The 15,974-nt window shown below is 46.6% G+C and overlaps 1 protein-coding gene across 7 annotated transcripts in view; it reads left to right on the top strand.

Annotated features, from left to right (window-relative positions):
- Positions 1 to 2,386: 2,386 nt before the first annotated feature.
- TBPL2 (TATA-box binding protein like 2) overlaps positions 2,387 to 15,974 on the top strand; it is a 60,754-nt gene continuing 47,166 nt past the window's right edge. For 5 of the 7 annotated variants that reach the window (XR_015874849.1, XM_088461350.1, XM_088461353.1 and 2 more), the window contains exons 1-2: positions 3,106 to 3,241; positions 12,018 to 12,397. Coding sequence is in view for 6 of the 7 variants with exons in the window: in XM_088461350.1 (XP_088317476.1) it covers positions 3,191 to 3,241; positions 12,018 to 12,397 (431 nt within the window). In the remaining variant the exon portion in view is untranslated. Of the gene's footprint in view, positions 2,408 to 3,001; positions 3,033 to 3,105; positions 3,242 to 12,017; positions 12,398 to 15,974 lie in introns of those variants that run through there. The other 2 variants (XM_088461352.1, XM_088461351.1) reach the window with 2 other exon arrangements.

The raw sequence follows: 15,974 nt of genomic DNA, 5'->3' as shown, positions 1-15,974 counted from the left end.
GATGGCTCCAGCAGTGGGAGCAGCAGCAGCCGATGAGAGTCTGACAGACTGTCATCAGCTGCTGAAACAAACACACAGCTGCCGGTCAGCGCTACACGCGCGGTGCAGCTGTGTCACAGAGACACAGTCTGCACCGCGGTAAGCCTCTGATAAATCTGCACGGCCGCGGCGCCCTTCACTATGTGGCGCCTTATGCTGCCGCGTACCACGCGTAACCATAGAACCGGCCCTGGCGACCCGACAGCGGGATTGCACGGTTTTGCCTTGGGTGAGGGCAGGGGCGGATTGGGAAATGAAAGTGGCCCTGGAAAAAAAGAAAAGAAAGAGGCCCTATGCGTGCGCGCCGAAAAAGTGGGTGTGGCTTTGTGGCAAGGGGCGTGGCTTTGTGGCAAGGGGTGTGGCCTTGTGTGAAATGCTATGCCCGCAAGCTCGTCTCCTTGTTTTCATCATACTGTGGACATGCCCACTACTCCGGGAACTGATGGATATGCCCCCAGTCCCTCTCACCAGAGAGTAAACACAGCATGTGAATAAGTATTTTCTTACCTATATGATTTCTTTGCAACTCTGAAGAAATTCATGCAGGAGATCACATGGTCCGGAAGCCGCCTGTTAGCGTAGGAATAAAGCCAAGGTCATCAACATGCAACAGAGGTTCTCGCCAGTACCATCCCCCTGTATCTCACCAGCATCATTCCCCTGTCATTCTCCAATACCATCCTCCTGGGTCTCTCCAATACATCCCACTGTCCAGCTGCAGCTACTCTTTGCCCCCAGGGCCATCTCCTTTTCCCCTGGAAAACATCTCCTCTGTGCTCCCAGTGTCAACCCCCTCCCCACATCACAGCATCCTCCCGCAGCACAGCAAAACCCTCTCCCCTCACAGCACTGCTCATAGCCCCCTTCATAGCCCCTCACAGCACAGCCCTCCTCATCACAGCCCCCTCATAGCAGTCCTCCACACCACAGCCCCCCTCAGCACAATCTCCCTCATATGACAGCCCCTCATAACATAGCCTTCCTCACATCACAGCCCCCCTCAACACAGCCCCCCTCAACACAGCACAATCGCCCGCTCACAGCAGAGTCTCCCTCATATGACATCTCCCCTCAGAGCAAAACCTGTCATTACAGCCTGTCACAGCACAGCCCCCCTCATCACAGTCCCTCATAGCACAGGCCCCCATATCACAGCTCCTCACAGCATAGTCCCACACTCTCCCCACTTACTCAGACCCCCCACATACAGATCTTTACTCCCCTCCCTCAGCTCCCCCCCCTCACACACACACAGCCCTTAACCATACATAGATTCCCCCCACTAACACAGTTCAACTACCCTCTGTACACAGATGTCCCCTCCAGACCTCACCATAGATGTCACCTAGACGCGGGGGGGGGGGAGGCAGGAATCATCTGCTGAGCTGGCTGCAACACATTGAAGAGATCAGTGCTTCCATACAGCATCGAGTGCGGCTCCGCCCACAGCAAGCCCCCTGTCTGGAAGCACTGGTCTCTTCAATGTGTCTCAGAAGGTAATCCCCCCTGAGCCCCCGCAACTAACACCGACCAGGCTGCCTATACGGTAATGAGCCCGAAGGTATGTGCTCAGTGCTTATTGCTGGACACACATTTGCCAGCCCTGCACATTACCGTATAGGCAGCCTGGGCTTCGCAGTTGTCTGTTACTCACCTGCGGACCCGCACCACTGCCTCACTCCTCATCCCTCGATGACGCCATCGCTGACGGCGGGCAAGCTGGGTGGGTGGAGCTTTAACAGGCTGGCCTCTCTTCTCGCGAGAGAAGCTCAGCCGCGCAGGCACACTGTAAAACACACATTGTACAGGGGCCGGGTGACGCGAGTCGGGGGGCGGGGCCACAATTGAAAAGCGGCCCCACAACCAATCGGCCCACCGGGATTCTTCCCGCAAAAAGTAATGGCCAATCCGCCCCTGGGTGAGGGATCCGAGCTTGGCTCAGATCGCTGAAATTCTGGTGGGTTCGGATTTCTGAGATCTGAACTCGCTCATTTATAGTATTTAAACCAACAATGGTTTATATCAAAGTTAATAAGCTCAATATTTAAATCCTTGACCACTTTAATTATTTTTAGTGGTTGGCAACCATGTAAACCAGGCCAACCATTAAAAAGAATTAAAGGGGGCAATAAAAAAAGATTATAAAACTATTCCCCTTCAAAATGACTCTTTCGTTTGCATGTAATAAGCAATAGAATAATATACAGGTTCTGAAACTCGGTCCACAGGACCCAAAACAGTGCATTTTTTCCAGGTCTCCTCACAGAATCACAAATGAAATAATTAGCTCCACCTGTGGAATTTTTAAAAGGAGACCTGGAAATTGTGAACTATGTGGGCTGGGGCCCTGAGAACCACTCGACTAGAGGTTAAGTTGTAATATGAAACTCATGTGGCTACTCTGCCACCTACTGGAGGAATATTAATAGTGCATACATATTTATCTTTGCAGTTTCACAGCCATATAGTAAAAATAATAATTATTATTCTTTCTATATGTGGTACTAAAATATTAGGATTTGATTTGCAATAAGAGATCAAATTGTATATACAATGATAGCAATACAGGAGCATGCAATACACCAGAGTATACAGCATACAGTGTATATTTTTTCACCCATATTTTATTTTCCAAAATGCAGAAAATATACTTTTCATAGGCCACTAAAATGCACATTCATTTGGTTTAATAATGTAAACACATCATGTAAATGGCTAACCTGGCATTTTTGGTATTAATCTGTATTTTTTTCTGACACATACACAGTTTGCTACCAATTCTAGCACCATGATGGAGTTTTGCTAAACCAAAGCAGAAGCCCCAGGAACAGTCCCAGGAATAGTACAAATACTTATCTCAAGGCAGCTGAATCAATCAAGTCAGTCAGGGGGTATTGCACGTTGTTTCCCCTGTTTAACTGATACAAATTGCTGGCTTTTTTTTTTTTTTCAATTAGAGTGTTTGGACTGCCCTGAGAAGCAGCTCTGTCCAGGTGAAGCTAGCAAGTAATCTGCTTTTGTGTAATTATACTGCAATGGGCCAATGGTGCAATTCCTGTGCTTACCTTTGCAGGCAAGGATTGAAATGATGCATCATGGGTTTTATTCAATGTGACTGGATTTTTGCAGGGTTTAGAAGAATACTTGTAGAATGGATGGAGAATCTTCCCTGGAGAGATACTTGGATCAATGTGAAGCTAAGGTAAGCCCAGCATTATATATTTAGATAAAGAAAATATTACAACGAGCTATTGTGTATGTATGGTGTTTTGCCTATATAGTCAGAAGTTATCTCAGGCAGTAGGTTTTTGGAAAGTTTGTTATGTTCCTTGCAATCCATCCAATGAGACTACGATTATTCATATGTGTGGCATTGTCACGACTTTTTTTTTTTTTTTAAAGGGATTGTACAGGTCCATAAAATGTGAACTGTTCCAGTTCTTGAAAACATCTCAATGTACAGTATGATGAGAGTGAATGATCAGTTAAGTGACCTATTTTCAAAATGTACTGAGTGTGTCAATTTAACAAATCTTGATTGGTTTGTGTGTGTAAAAATCCAGACCCTCTATCTACCCCAAACCGCTCTGCTCCATACTTACCTACTTTTGAAAAAGCATTTCAGGAAGATTGTGAAAGCAGCACCTATGGGTGCAGGGTAAAATGGGTGTGTACTGCTACATCTGAGAGGCGTGTCATAATACTGACTTACTGCTTTGGGACTTGTTTACATTTGGATGTAAGATCTACTTGTTGATGAAAACACACTAATACTTTTCAGAAAATGCATGTAGCCATAGGGTTCATTGAGGTCTATTTACTAAGCTGTGTTAGGAGATAAAGTGAATGGAGGTAAGGTACCAGCCAATCAGCTCCTAACTGCCATCTCACAGGCTGTGTTTGAAAAATGAGTTAGGAGCTGATTGACTGACTGGTATCATATCACCATTCACTTTATCTCCTTAGTGCCTTTATAACCAATGCAGGGAAATACTAATGATCCCATTTGAATGTACATATGTGGATTATTATTATTATTATTATTTATTAAAATATATATATATATATAACAGCTTCATAAAGGGGATAAGGTGCAATCAGGGAGATTGCTACTATATCAGGGAGGGTTGGCAAGTATGCTCTGCGACCACTTACCTTAAGGTGCCTCTCCACTAGATCAGTGATTCCCAACCTCGGTCCTCAAGGCACACTAATACCCCTTTTACACCAGAGCAAAAACCTGGGTTTTTGCTGGGTCTACCCGGGTCGCAGCTCAGTGTAAAAGGGTCTCTGAAAAATAACCTGGGTCAAGTGGCCCTGCAATCCAACCCAGGTAGCTACCAGGGTTGGACCCAGGATGGACCCAGGTAATGGTGCAGTGTAAACGGTGCAACCCAGGTTATCTGACCTGGATAATGCCTAAAATGAGAGGATTGGTGGTTGTGGAGCATTCACCTCCCACTTTTTATGACCTCACAGGTTTAGCAGGGCAGACCTAAGTTCAGTGTGAACAGGGCTGACCTGGGAGTAACCCAGATCAAAGGTGCAGTGTAAATGGGTCTGACCAGGGTTGGAACCATGTCCAAAAACCCAGGTCGGACCTGGGTTTTTGGTGGAAAAGAGGTATTACAGTCCTGGTTTTAGTGATATCCATGCTTAAGCACAGATGGTTAAATCAAAATAACTAAACTTACTAATTAAGTCACCTGTGCACAACTATGGCTATCCTTAAAACCTGGACTGTTAGTGTGCCTTGAGGACCGAGGTTGGGAACCCCTGCACTAGATGATTAAAATGAGCGATTGAACAATATCGATCTCATTCAAAAATCGTTTGCAGATTGTTTCAAAAATTGGTCTTTTAGACATCTATCATCGTGCAAACATGCTGGTCAACCTGACGATAATGTCAGGTTCAGCATGTTTGCAGATGATTGATTGTGCCTACACTGAACGACTGCTTGTTCAGTGTAGGCACATCACAGACTGACAAACGACTGCACGATTACAATGTCATAATCGTGCAGTCTTTGCCTGTCTTCTAGTGGCTGGGGCACCTTTATAGTAGTAGTGTAAGGCTAGTTTCACACCTGCTGGTTTTTTGGTGGGTGTGAAAAAAAGATAAACAGGGAAGTGGTGGTTGCTTTCAGGTGGCCCGGGCATGGCAGCCGTCCTGCGCAGTGGATACTCCCGGCTGTTACACAGCAACCGTGCCCAGGCTGTGCGAAAGGATCTACTGCACACCAGTGGTGTATAGGAAACCATGTTTCATTTCACACACACGGGCTTGTGCTGGCCGGGCTTGTGCAGCTGCTGCTTCTGCACATGCCCAAAAAACACTTTAAAGCGGCTCAAAGCCGCTGCTTGTGAAAAGACTTATCTGGCTACCGCCAGGTTCTTGCCCGGCCGGCCAAAACCGGCAGGTATGTGACTCATATTTGCCGACAATCAGCTCCAGCCTTCCGGGAGGGAGCTGATTGGCGGCTAATAGCGGGGGCGGGGGCCGGCCATTGGGGTCACATTGGGGTGGAGCCGGGGCGTGGCCGCATGATCGCGTCATCGTATTTTAGGCATTGTGAAGCAGGGGGAGGGGCCACGATGACGCGATTCTGCGCGAATTGCGTCACCCGGCCCCCCACTGCATGTGTTTCTGTTTTTTTCAGGGGGGAGGTCGGGAAGGTCGGAGACTTCCGGGAGGCCTGCCTGCCTTTCCGGGGGGCTGGGAGCGGCACCCGAAAATCGGGAGGCTCCCGGCCAAATCGGAAGGGTAGGCAAGCCTGATGTAACTGGCCTAAGGGCTATTTTGCACACACCAGTTTTGACTGGCCGACAAAAAAAACAGGTGTTTTTTGCTTTCCTGTGGATATGTCCCTTTAACACACAACGGTTTTGTGCCGTGTGTGATGGTTTTGCCGTGTGTATGATTTTATTTCCAATCACTGAAACCGTGGTTGGCAGCCGTCCTTGTCGCTGGATATTCCCGGCTGTAACATGGCGACCGTGCCGTCTGAGAGGACCCATCAAATTACAAATTAGTACATGTTAAAAAAATCGCCCGTTTTTTTGCCGGCTGGTCAAAACCGGTGTGTGTGCAATAGCCCTAAGGATCTCATTTATCATTAGATATTTGCAGCATATTCCGATATCGGCTGCTGTCCCTCCGTTTCCGCCAGCAGCCGCAACCCCCTTAAGTTTCTATGGGTGATGCGATGCTGTCAGATTTACCAAACTCCGGAATGCAAGTATTCCAGTGCTTGGCCCCAGCATGTAAACACCCGCTAAAGATGGTATTGTGCTGCTATAGTCTGTGGGCTACACAACGCAATACTAGCCGGGAGAGGGTTCGAAGCCCCTGTACCTGTGGGGGGCTCTTTGATGCATGCTGGCATTAAAAACGCATCTTACAATATAATTATGGACGCTAGTAACACGCCCAGAATATATTGCAAATGTGATTGTTAATAAATGGGCCTTATAATCTGTTTTGACAATGGTAAATTATTAGTGAGGTTTAGAGGGGGTTCTGCAAGCTGCTCAGTAAAATAGCTTTAGAATAAAATTGATAACTTTGTGTTTGTACTTAGTCTTTATTTATTGAAACCCAAGCAGAAGATAAAAAGAAATACATAGTCTAGCCTAACCACATGCACTAATGACGACCTTTTGTAGTGACTGTTCTACATTAGTTGGTCTAATGATTGATGTTTATAGCAATTTTAAGGGGGAATTCCATTAACCGTGGTGAAATGTTCGTTTACCCAGGTAGTTGCGCTGTAATTTTCAATGATGATGGCCATGATAAATGTGGGGAAATCAGCCTTTGACCCAAAGATGTGCAAACTAATATTGAAGTATAGAAGTCTAATAGTGGTCAAAAGCAAAATAACTGTGACTCTTAAAAGGTTTTTATAACATTGATAAAAATGATAGAAGGAAAGTGTTTTGCAGCAAATTAAGGGGTCTATGTACTAAGCAGTGATAAGTGCCAGCCAATGGGCTCCCAACTGTAATTTTTCAAACACAGCCTGTGAGATGACAGTTGGGAGCTGATTGGCTGGCACCTTATCACAGACTTATGACTCTTCACTCTGTCACTTATCACTGCTTAGTACATAGACCCCTAAATGTTATAGATTGATTTGGGTTGTATAAAAATGCAAGCAAGTTTATGTATTTTTCGTCAATTTAAGCCACTTTGTAAAAAATGGTGCATACACACGGTCAGATTTGCTAGATCAGGGGTGGGGAACCTTTTTTTTTTCTTTTTTTTTTTCTACCGAGCGCCATTTTGAATATATATATATATATTTCACAGGCCACGCCCCCTATGTGTAAAGTCACACTGGGCTAGGCCACAATCGCCAGTGATTACAGCAATGCCCAGATCATCTTAAGGATGTTTCAGGGAGCTGTAAGGGCAGCGGTGTGACCGTCTGAAGCGTCCTAAGAGTGCTCCAGGCGGCACTGCTGAATAGATTCTGGCTGCAGGGTGCCATTCTAGGCACCCTGCTAGCCAGATGAGGCTAGCAGAAAATAGCTCATTGGGCCAGACCAAATAGTTCTGGGGGCCTTATACGGCCCCCGGGCCCGAGGTTCCCCATCCCTGTGCTAGATCATCATTATCGTTGAATGATTGAAAGACATCATCAATGATTTGAACGATTATATGAATGAAATTGTCCAAATCTTACTGCAAACACAGTTGATGTCCGATATCGTTATCTGGCTATCTGATTTTTACAATCGTTATCGTTCATATCTTTAAGAAAATCTGACAGTGTGTATGCAGCATAACTCTCGCCTGCAAGTCTAAAAACACCTGTCCCATCAATACAACATTTCGTATACCTGTCCCACATCAATTAACCCATTATTCTGCATTTTGCAGATTATCGCCCCAAAAGGACATTATTGGCAAAATTAAGCTAATAACTTCTAAGTTCATAATTAATCATTAGGGGGTATCCCAGGAGTTCTGAACCAAGTCCCGATATTTTTAACTTAAACTAGTGATTTTCACCTGTTCAGCAAGGAAAAAAGGTGCATTAAGTCCTATGGAAAGTAACGTGGCTTAATTTGGACAGTTAGCTGCGTTAACCCGTTTACATTGTTGAATTCTCCAAAAGAGGGCAAGTGGAGAAGTAGCAACCAGTCAGATTCTAGCTATCATTTATCTAGTACATTTTATAAAATTCTATATTGGTTCCTATGTGTAACTTGTCCTCTTTGAAGGTTTTGATGAATTTCTCTCTCTAAACGATATAAAAATAACTATTTGTTTCCTAAAGTGCACCGAGTGTCATACAGGTGCGGTTTTAAGGGCCAGGCTGCCCCAAGGCACAACTTTATTGTTCGCCCCAATTTTATTATTGCTAAATATCCAAAACATCTACAGGTCTCAACCTACTAGACAAAATGGCAGTTAATTAGATGCGCTAAACAGATTATATTATTATTTTTTATTGTTGTAAACTAAAGTAATTTGGAAATACGTTCTCAACGCTACTGATGATTGTAGGAAACTGAAACAAACGTGTAGAATATATTACACAGTACTTACCTGTAAGCTAGAACTTTGAATGTGAAAAGCTTTCAGCTGAATAACTCAGTGGGCAGTAACCAGTAAAAGCAGGCTACATGTCGCATACACATCCCCCTCATTGATGGCTCTACCTTTATGTCGGGATTGGTCCCAATGCAGAGGTGGACTGTCCCTAGGGGTACAGAGGAATTCCCGAGTGGGCCCCAGTGACTGTGGGCCCCCCCCCCCTGTAGGTGCCAGGTTTCAGACTTCAAATTATACTATTGTTGCTCTATTAGATGGTCAGTTACCAGGGACACTGATAAGCATGGAGGCTTGGTTCTCTACTATAGAAACTACATCTAGATTTGCCCATTGGGTAGCCAAGCATCTGTGGTGTCTGACCACACCCTTTAAGCATGGGGCCCCTACCACTGCTTTCCCCCGGTGGGCCCTTCATCTCCCAGTCAGACACTGTCCCAATGCCTCCAGACAGTCAAGGTCAGCTCCAACCTCACACCTCCCGCATCCCAATTAACTGCCTGCAACACTAACCCACACACCCAATAATTTCATTTGGTCCTGGACCACCAGCCTGTGGCACCCCTGCAAGTGCCCCACAGCACAACCACTGCCATACAATGATTCTATATTGTATAGGTACAGCAAATATTTAAAGTTTTATGTGAGGGGTCTTGTCTTAGATTTCCAACATGGCCAGTATTTGAAGACAAGGCACCGAAAGTGGCTGGCTGTGGCCCCTCCACTCGCATGTGATTTCTGAGCATGGCTGCCGTGCACAGATGATAATTAACACAAATGTATGAATGACTGTAAGGGACAAGTCAACAAACCATTTTGCGATTTTCTTAATATCGTTTTTTTATTTGAAAATGCTGCCAGCGTTGGGCTGCTGTGTCAGGAGCAATGCGTGACGGCCAGTTGGCACATATGCGTGACCCTTTCAACCCGCAGGGCCTGGAAAAGCTTCTCTAAAACTGGAGAGGCTCTTCCTTGGTCCCCATTGGACCGCATAATTCTTGCCAGCTATAGATGTCGTAAGCCATTCAGTGACACACAGTGGTAATCTTAGTTTACGGCTGTTTGTTAAATATTGAAAGGAGGACATAACCCCTTTAGCGAGTGCTACAGGGGTTATGGCTCATTAAATGTGTTCCTTACTTTTTAGCAGCATAATGAAAAGTAAAACAGAATAAGGAATTATCTCCTGGATCCCACCCACTTAATTAGGGATGCAGGGACCTTAAGATGCAATTCACTGGGAAACTCTCCCTGCACTTACCACCTCTCCTCCTGGGGGAGGGAGGCCCCACATTAGGCAGAAATGCAGTACAGTGATGTCATCACCCGTGCCCGCAGTTTAGAAAGTTTCCTTTTAAATGGTAGTGTTTATTTTTTCCATGGACACATATAAAAGAAAAAATATATAAATAAAAAACAAGTGGACAGGAAGGTGCTTGATGATCCTCATGGATGGTGGAACTGATCCTGTAGTGAATCGCAGTATTGTGCTGTGGTCCCATAACAATATGAATTGTCTCCTGCATTTGTCAATTCACAATACATGGACCATGTTTACAAAAAGAAAAACGTAAAGAACATAGGCCCTCATTCAGAGCCGTACGCTCTGAGCAGAGCGCACGCTCTGAATGAGGGCCGGGCTCCATTTTCATGGAGCGTCCTCCTGGACGCTCGTATAGCTGTGGGTCACCACCCACAGGCTATACGAGCGTGCATTGTGATGGTCGCGATGGTCGAGACCATCGCGACCATCGAATTTGCGAGCCGGAGCCTGCGGTTGAGGTTTTCAACCGCAAGCTCCGGAGTGATTTTGGCTCTATCAGAGCCAAAATCACTAGTGATGTCAGTGGGCTGGCTTCTGACGGGAGGCGTTCCCGTGGGAACGCCCCCGTCAGGGAGGCACGCCCCCGGCACGCCCACCGAAGGGGGCGTGCTGTCAATCAACATTGACAGCACGCCCCCTTTGATCGGACACAACGAGCGAAGGACTTTCCTTCGCTCGTCGCGTCTGGCGCATGCGCACGACGGAGCTCCCTCCGTCGTGCGCATGCTCAGTCCATAACATCGACCCACTTGCGAGCGGACAGCCGCTCGCGAGTGGGTCTGAATCAGGCCCATAGTGTAAACTTATGCAAAACTTCATCCATTTCTCATATAAATGATTTCTGACCTGTATAAACCACTCTCCTCTGAATGACATCCTTTCTAAAACTCCATTATAAAGACCGTTTCATACATGCATGGCAGGTGTGGAGGTGGGAAGTTTGACTGGGGCTGTACACCTGTCAAACCGTAATGCAGGTGTCCTAAGGCGAGCTCAGGGAGGACAGAAACCTCCCGTGGAGCAGAAGGGTATTTTATATATACTATTAGTATCCATTCTACAGCCTCCAGCTTCTACGGACTTGGTGTGTCCTCTTTTTTAAAAGCGCGTGGCGGTTTTCTGTAAGAAGCCCACCCTCTTACATCAGGGCTTTTTTACGTTTTAAATCAAATAAAGTATTGGATACAGTCCCATATTTCAGAAATGTTGCTGTACAGACTGGGTATCCCGGTTCAATAGTCATTAAAAGTTTCAAGAAACCACATCTTCTCCATCAACCAAAGAGCCAGCTATGGTGATTATATTCTTATGAGCATCCTCTGTACCCCTGCAGGACATCAGGCTTCGCAAAAATAATCCCTCTTTCCATTGGACCATTTTCTCACCTGAGATATTTTGGCAAAACCACAACTAGTAAACGCCTGCTCTGCTACATGTATTTATTAATTGAAAGAAAATTGTGCCCTGATAGGAATCACTTTCATTGATGTATATCGTACATTGCTACTAGTCAGACCTTTTAAAGGACTACACTTAAGCAAATTCATCATCACCCCTGATATTCAGCAAACTCCGAAAAATAAGTTTTCGCTGTTTGCTTCCAAGAACAAGTGCCATCTTCATACGGCGTTTGTTTTCGGATCCCTGTTCCTTCCTATGGGAAGGAGTTCCAGGGATGCGAAGAGGAATTCTTCCTCACTACCTCCCTGGCGGCTGTGCGCATCTATGACCTCGGGTAGCCAGGACGACGGGGAGGAGGTAAGTAATGCAGCCACTTCTGTAACTGCGATACTAACCAAGGGGACAGCTGCTTTTTGGAGCAGCTGTCCCCGCACCGGAACAATGATGAATTTGCTTAAGTTTCCCTCGCAGTGAGATGATGAATAGGCCCCTTAGTGACTAGTGATTTGAAAACCACTTTTAGTGAAATATGACGTTGTGCAGTGAGCTTCAAAATGAGCAGAGATGTACTGTCATTCACAGTGAGTAAGGAAAAAGACCCCAAAAGATTATTATTTTGTTCTACACCACACCTGATGCCTAATTGTATGTCTCTTGCAGCTGTATATAACTCCTTCTTTCTCTAACACAGGATGTACTTGACTCTACTCCTCAAATGTACACGCCTATGACTCCTTATGATGACCTAAATATACAACCACTCCCCGGGACTTCATATTCATCTGTTTTGGATCAGTCCAAAGACCTCTCCACGGACTTCTCCTCAGTGGACCTCAGCTTTCTGCCTGATGACCTCAATCCAGATCATGAAGACAAGGACGACTATCAAGGACAGGAGTACTCGTCCCAAATGCAGGACAGTGGCATTTGCATGGATTCATCTGGTCAGCCATTCACACCCTCAGAAAGCAGAGATGCTTCTAATCTCTGCCCCATGCCCATTACCCCCATGACACCAATGACACCCATGACACCTGTTGCTGAGATGTCTGGAATAATTCCTCAATTACAGTAAGTAACTATACACATTGGGGTGAGAGGAGACGTATGATAACAGAAGCAAAGGAAAGAAGCCGAGTCATCCTTGGTATCTAATTAGCTGCTTGTTTTCAATTTCTAAAATATGCTAGAAGGATAGTGAGATCGCAAGAGTCTAGTTTGTGATATCCCCAGGACCGTGCTGCCTGAGCGCTTGATTCAGAGATGTACACAATGGCGGTTTTTATGCAGACGAGCAATTTTTATTTATTTATTTTTTTGCTTTTGCGCATGCGTTAAAGTCGCACTGCTCACGTGCAGTGATTGTCTTGTGAATCCGCATACACAGATAACCTATTTGCAAAGTTAATAACAGGTAGTTAATGTCTGGGAGAGGCAGCGGGGAGGTGGGGGTGGGAGCGACTAGAAAAAAGCAGGTGTTTTACCGCTTAAATGCTGTTACATGGGCGTGCATAAATTAGCTATTGTGATCGCACATGCAGTATGAGAGCTCTCGGTGTGCCAGGAGAGACGCTGTATTTGAGACAGGTCAGACTTTCCCCAAGGGCTGCGTGGCTGATCGATGTGCTTCGATGTTATCGATATTAACACTGGTACGCAATGTCAGATGCAGATGAGAAGGTAGCAGTGGGCGTCCCTATGCCAGGGTAAGCTTTGGAACTATTGCCATATTTCGCAGCTTCAGTCTGTGCGAAATCACAGCTGCGATCACATTGGCGTCCATCTCTGAATCGGGCTCTTAGATCAGTCTTGCCTTCACACATGGATGGAATTGTCCCATGTGCCCTTGATGGCCGACGTGTGTCTAAAGTCTGAACATGCATTGTCAAGAGGTGCTGAGATTTGTAGCTCCACAAGAGTGTAACCTCTGGGCAGCAGATAGGTGTGGTCACACCCCTTTGGGTAATAATCACTGCACCGATTCAGTGGCTAACCGATGCCACCAGCTTCATTTTACCACAGCTGCTAATAAATTACAGTGCCAATTATTGGTTGGCCACAGATCCTGGTGTTAGCACCTAGTAGTGAGTATATAACATGATGATGAGAGAAAAGTATTGAAGGAAGGAGCTTTAAGGCCAGATGTAATTTGTTACATGACATTACAACCTGTAACGTCAACCCCAGGGAGTTTTGTTAATATTGTTTCCATCCACAGTGAAAGATGACTAGTGGTAGATTAAGGCCGGGTGCACAGTGAGCGATGTGTACTGGTACGATATGTTGGTCCATCGGGTCGACGTATTGTACCAAGGTTACACATTAGAACGTTGTAATGAACGACTGGGTGATCCCTCATTCCGTCCATTACTTGCAATAGGGCCGCATGCAATATTGTCCTGTTGGACGTGCAGCACAGCCGACCAGACGATATGTTGCATGCGACCTCGGGAACGCACATATTGGCCGTACACACTCAGCGATGCGGCCAGTTTTGATTCGGCCGGAAACAACATATTGTGCCGACATCCTCTCAGTGTGTATTCAGGGTCTCATTCAGACCCACTCGCAAGCGGGTCGATGTTTCCCAAATGCGCATGCGCACGACGGAGGCGCCTCAGTCGTGCGCATGCGCGAGTCCCGAATAACGACGGGGTAGCCGTCGTTATGGGTCTCACACCAAAGTGTGTCGATGGTGATTGACAACACGCCCCCTTTGGTGGGCGTGCCGGGGGCGTGGCTGCACAGACGGAGGCGTTCCCATGGGAACGTCTACCGTCTGGGTCGGGCCCTACTGACATCACTAGTGATCACTAGTGATGTCAGTGGGAGTGATTTTGGCTCTGATAGAGCCAAAATCACTCCAGGGCTTGCGGCAGACGAGACCCTACCGCAAGGGTCTCGTCGCAAGCCCGATGGTCGCGATGGTAACCCACAGCTATGCGAGCGTTCACGAAGCCGCCTCACAAAAAAAAAAAAACCACGCCCTCATTCAGAGCGTCCGGCTCTGAATCAGGCCCTCAGCTTTATAGTTCATAAATTGCAGTTTAGGATATATTTTTGCCAAAAAATCTCTAATTAAAGCATATGTGCACCAGGGCTGGTGGAACCCAGAAAAAAATGTATGTGTTTTTCCCATGTAATTTTGTTTTGATAGTTATTTTAAATTACAACTCCCCTATGTCTGGTGAGATGCACTTCTAAAGCTGTCTTTTCTGCTGTCATCTAGTGGGTAGAGACCATCTACTTATACACAATAATGTTTATGTATTTATATCTGTTATTCATGGGCCTAGTCATGATAACTAATGGGCCAGTTACACATGTGGAAACTCTAGCTTCTGCATTCATTATTAGGGGCCTGATGGGGCATGCTTAAGATTCAGAAAACTAAAGCTGGGTACACATTTCACGATGTTTATTTACCCAGCCCACCTATCGTTAAGACGGCACCTGGCGGGGTTACCGGCATCGGCAAGTGCATACACACTTGCAGATGTCGGGACCGACATTGTGGCCATGCTGCATTCCCTGCAGCATGGCCCTGCATGAAGGTCCGACGGGCGATGTCGCTGACGATGCGTGGGAGCGCACATAGGGCCTCATTCAGACCCACTCACAAGCGGCTGTCCGCTCGCAAGTGGGTCGATGGTGTGCACTGCGCATGCGCACGACGGAGGGAGCTCCGTCGTGCGCATGCGCCAGACGCGACGGGCGAAGGACTTTCCTTCGCTCGTTGTGTCTGATCAAAGGGGGCGTGCTGTCGATGTTGATTGATAGCACGCCCCCTTTGGTGGGCGTGCTGGGGGTGTGCCTGCCAGACGGAGGCGTTCCCATGGGAACGCCTACCGTCTGAAGCCGGCCCCACTGACATCACTAGTGATGTCAGTGGGAGTGATTTTGGCTCTGATAGAGCCAAAATCACTCCAGGGCTTGTGGACGAAAACCCCGACCACAGGCTTCTGGTTGCACTGGCGATGGTCGCGATGGTCAAGACCATCGCAACCATCATCCCTCACGCTTGTATGTGCTGTGGGTGGTGACCCACAGCTATACGAGCGTCCAGGAGGACGCTCCATTTTTATGGAGGACGGCCCTCATTCAGAGCGAACGCTCTGCTCAGAGCGTCCGGCTCTGAATGAGGGCCATAGTCAGTTACATGGAGTGTACACACTAGGCTATGTTGCTGACATATCGGCTAGTGCAGGGGTGGGCAATAAGCGGCCTGTTGAACTACAAATCTCAGCATGCCTTGTACCAGTTTTAGCATGGAAAATTAGCAAAACTGTGGCAGAGCATCCTTGGATGTGTAGTTCAACAACAGCTGGGGGGCCCCTTATTACCCACCCTTGGTCTAGTGTGTACCGGCCGTAAGAGTTTTTGCAGTTTACCTGCGGGAACCTACACCATCCTAACATGGCGTTGGTTCCCAAAGCCATGCTCTTTCCTATGGGTAGGAAGTATGGGTTGTGAAGATGGTTCTGATCTTCTCCCTCTGCCCCATCTAGCCCTGCTGCTGTACACATGCGTGACCTCTGCTGGGTTGGTCCTGGCAGTATAGAATTCTGCTAGAAAAGAATTCCCTTGTCTGGGGCACTCTTTGTTACATATAGTGTATTGATGAAAAATAATTAAAACATAATCTTTA

This window comes from Taudactylus pleione, unplaced genomic scaffold (assembly GCF_031769625.1).
Source record: "Taudactylus pleione unplaced genomic scaffold, aTauple2 ptg001041l, whole genome shotgun sequence".
NCBI lineage: Eukaryota > Metazoa > Chordata > Amphibia > Anura > Myobatrachidae > Taudactylus > Taudactylus pleione.
The sequence above is the reverse complement of the archived record's forward strand: the minus strand, read 5'-3'. Positions and strand labels throughout refer to the sequence as shown.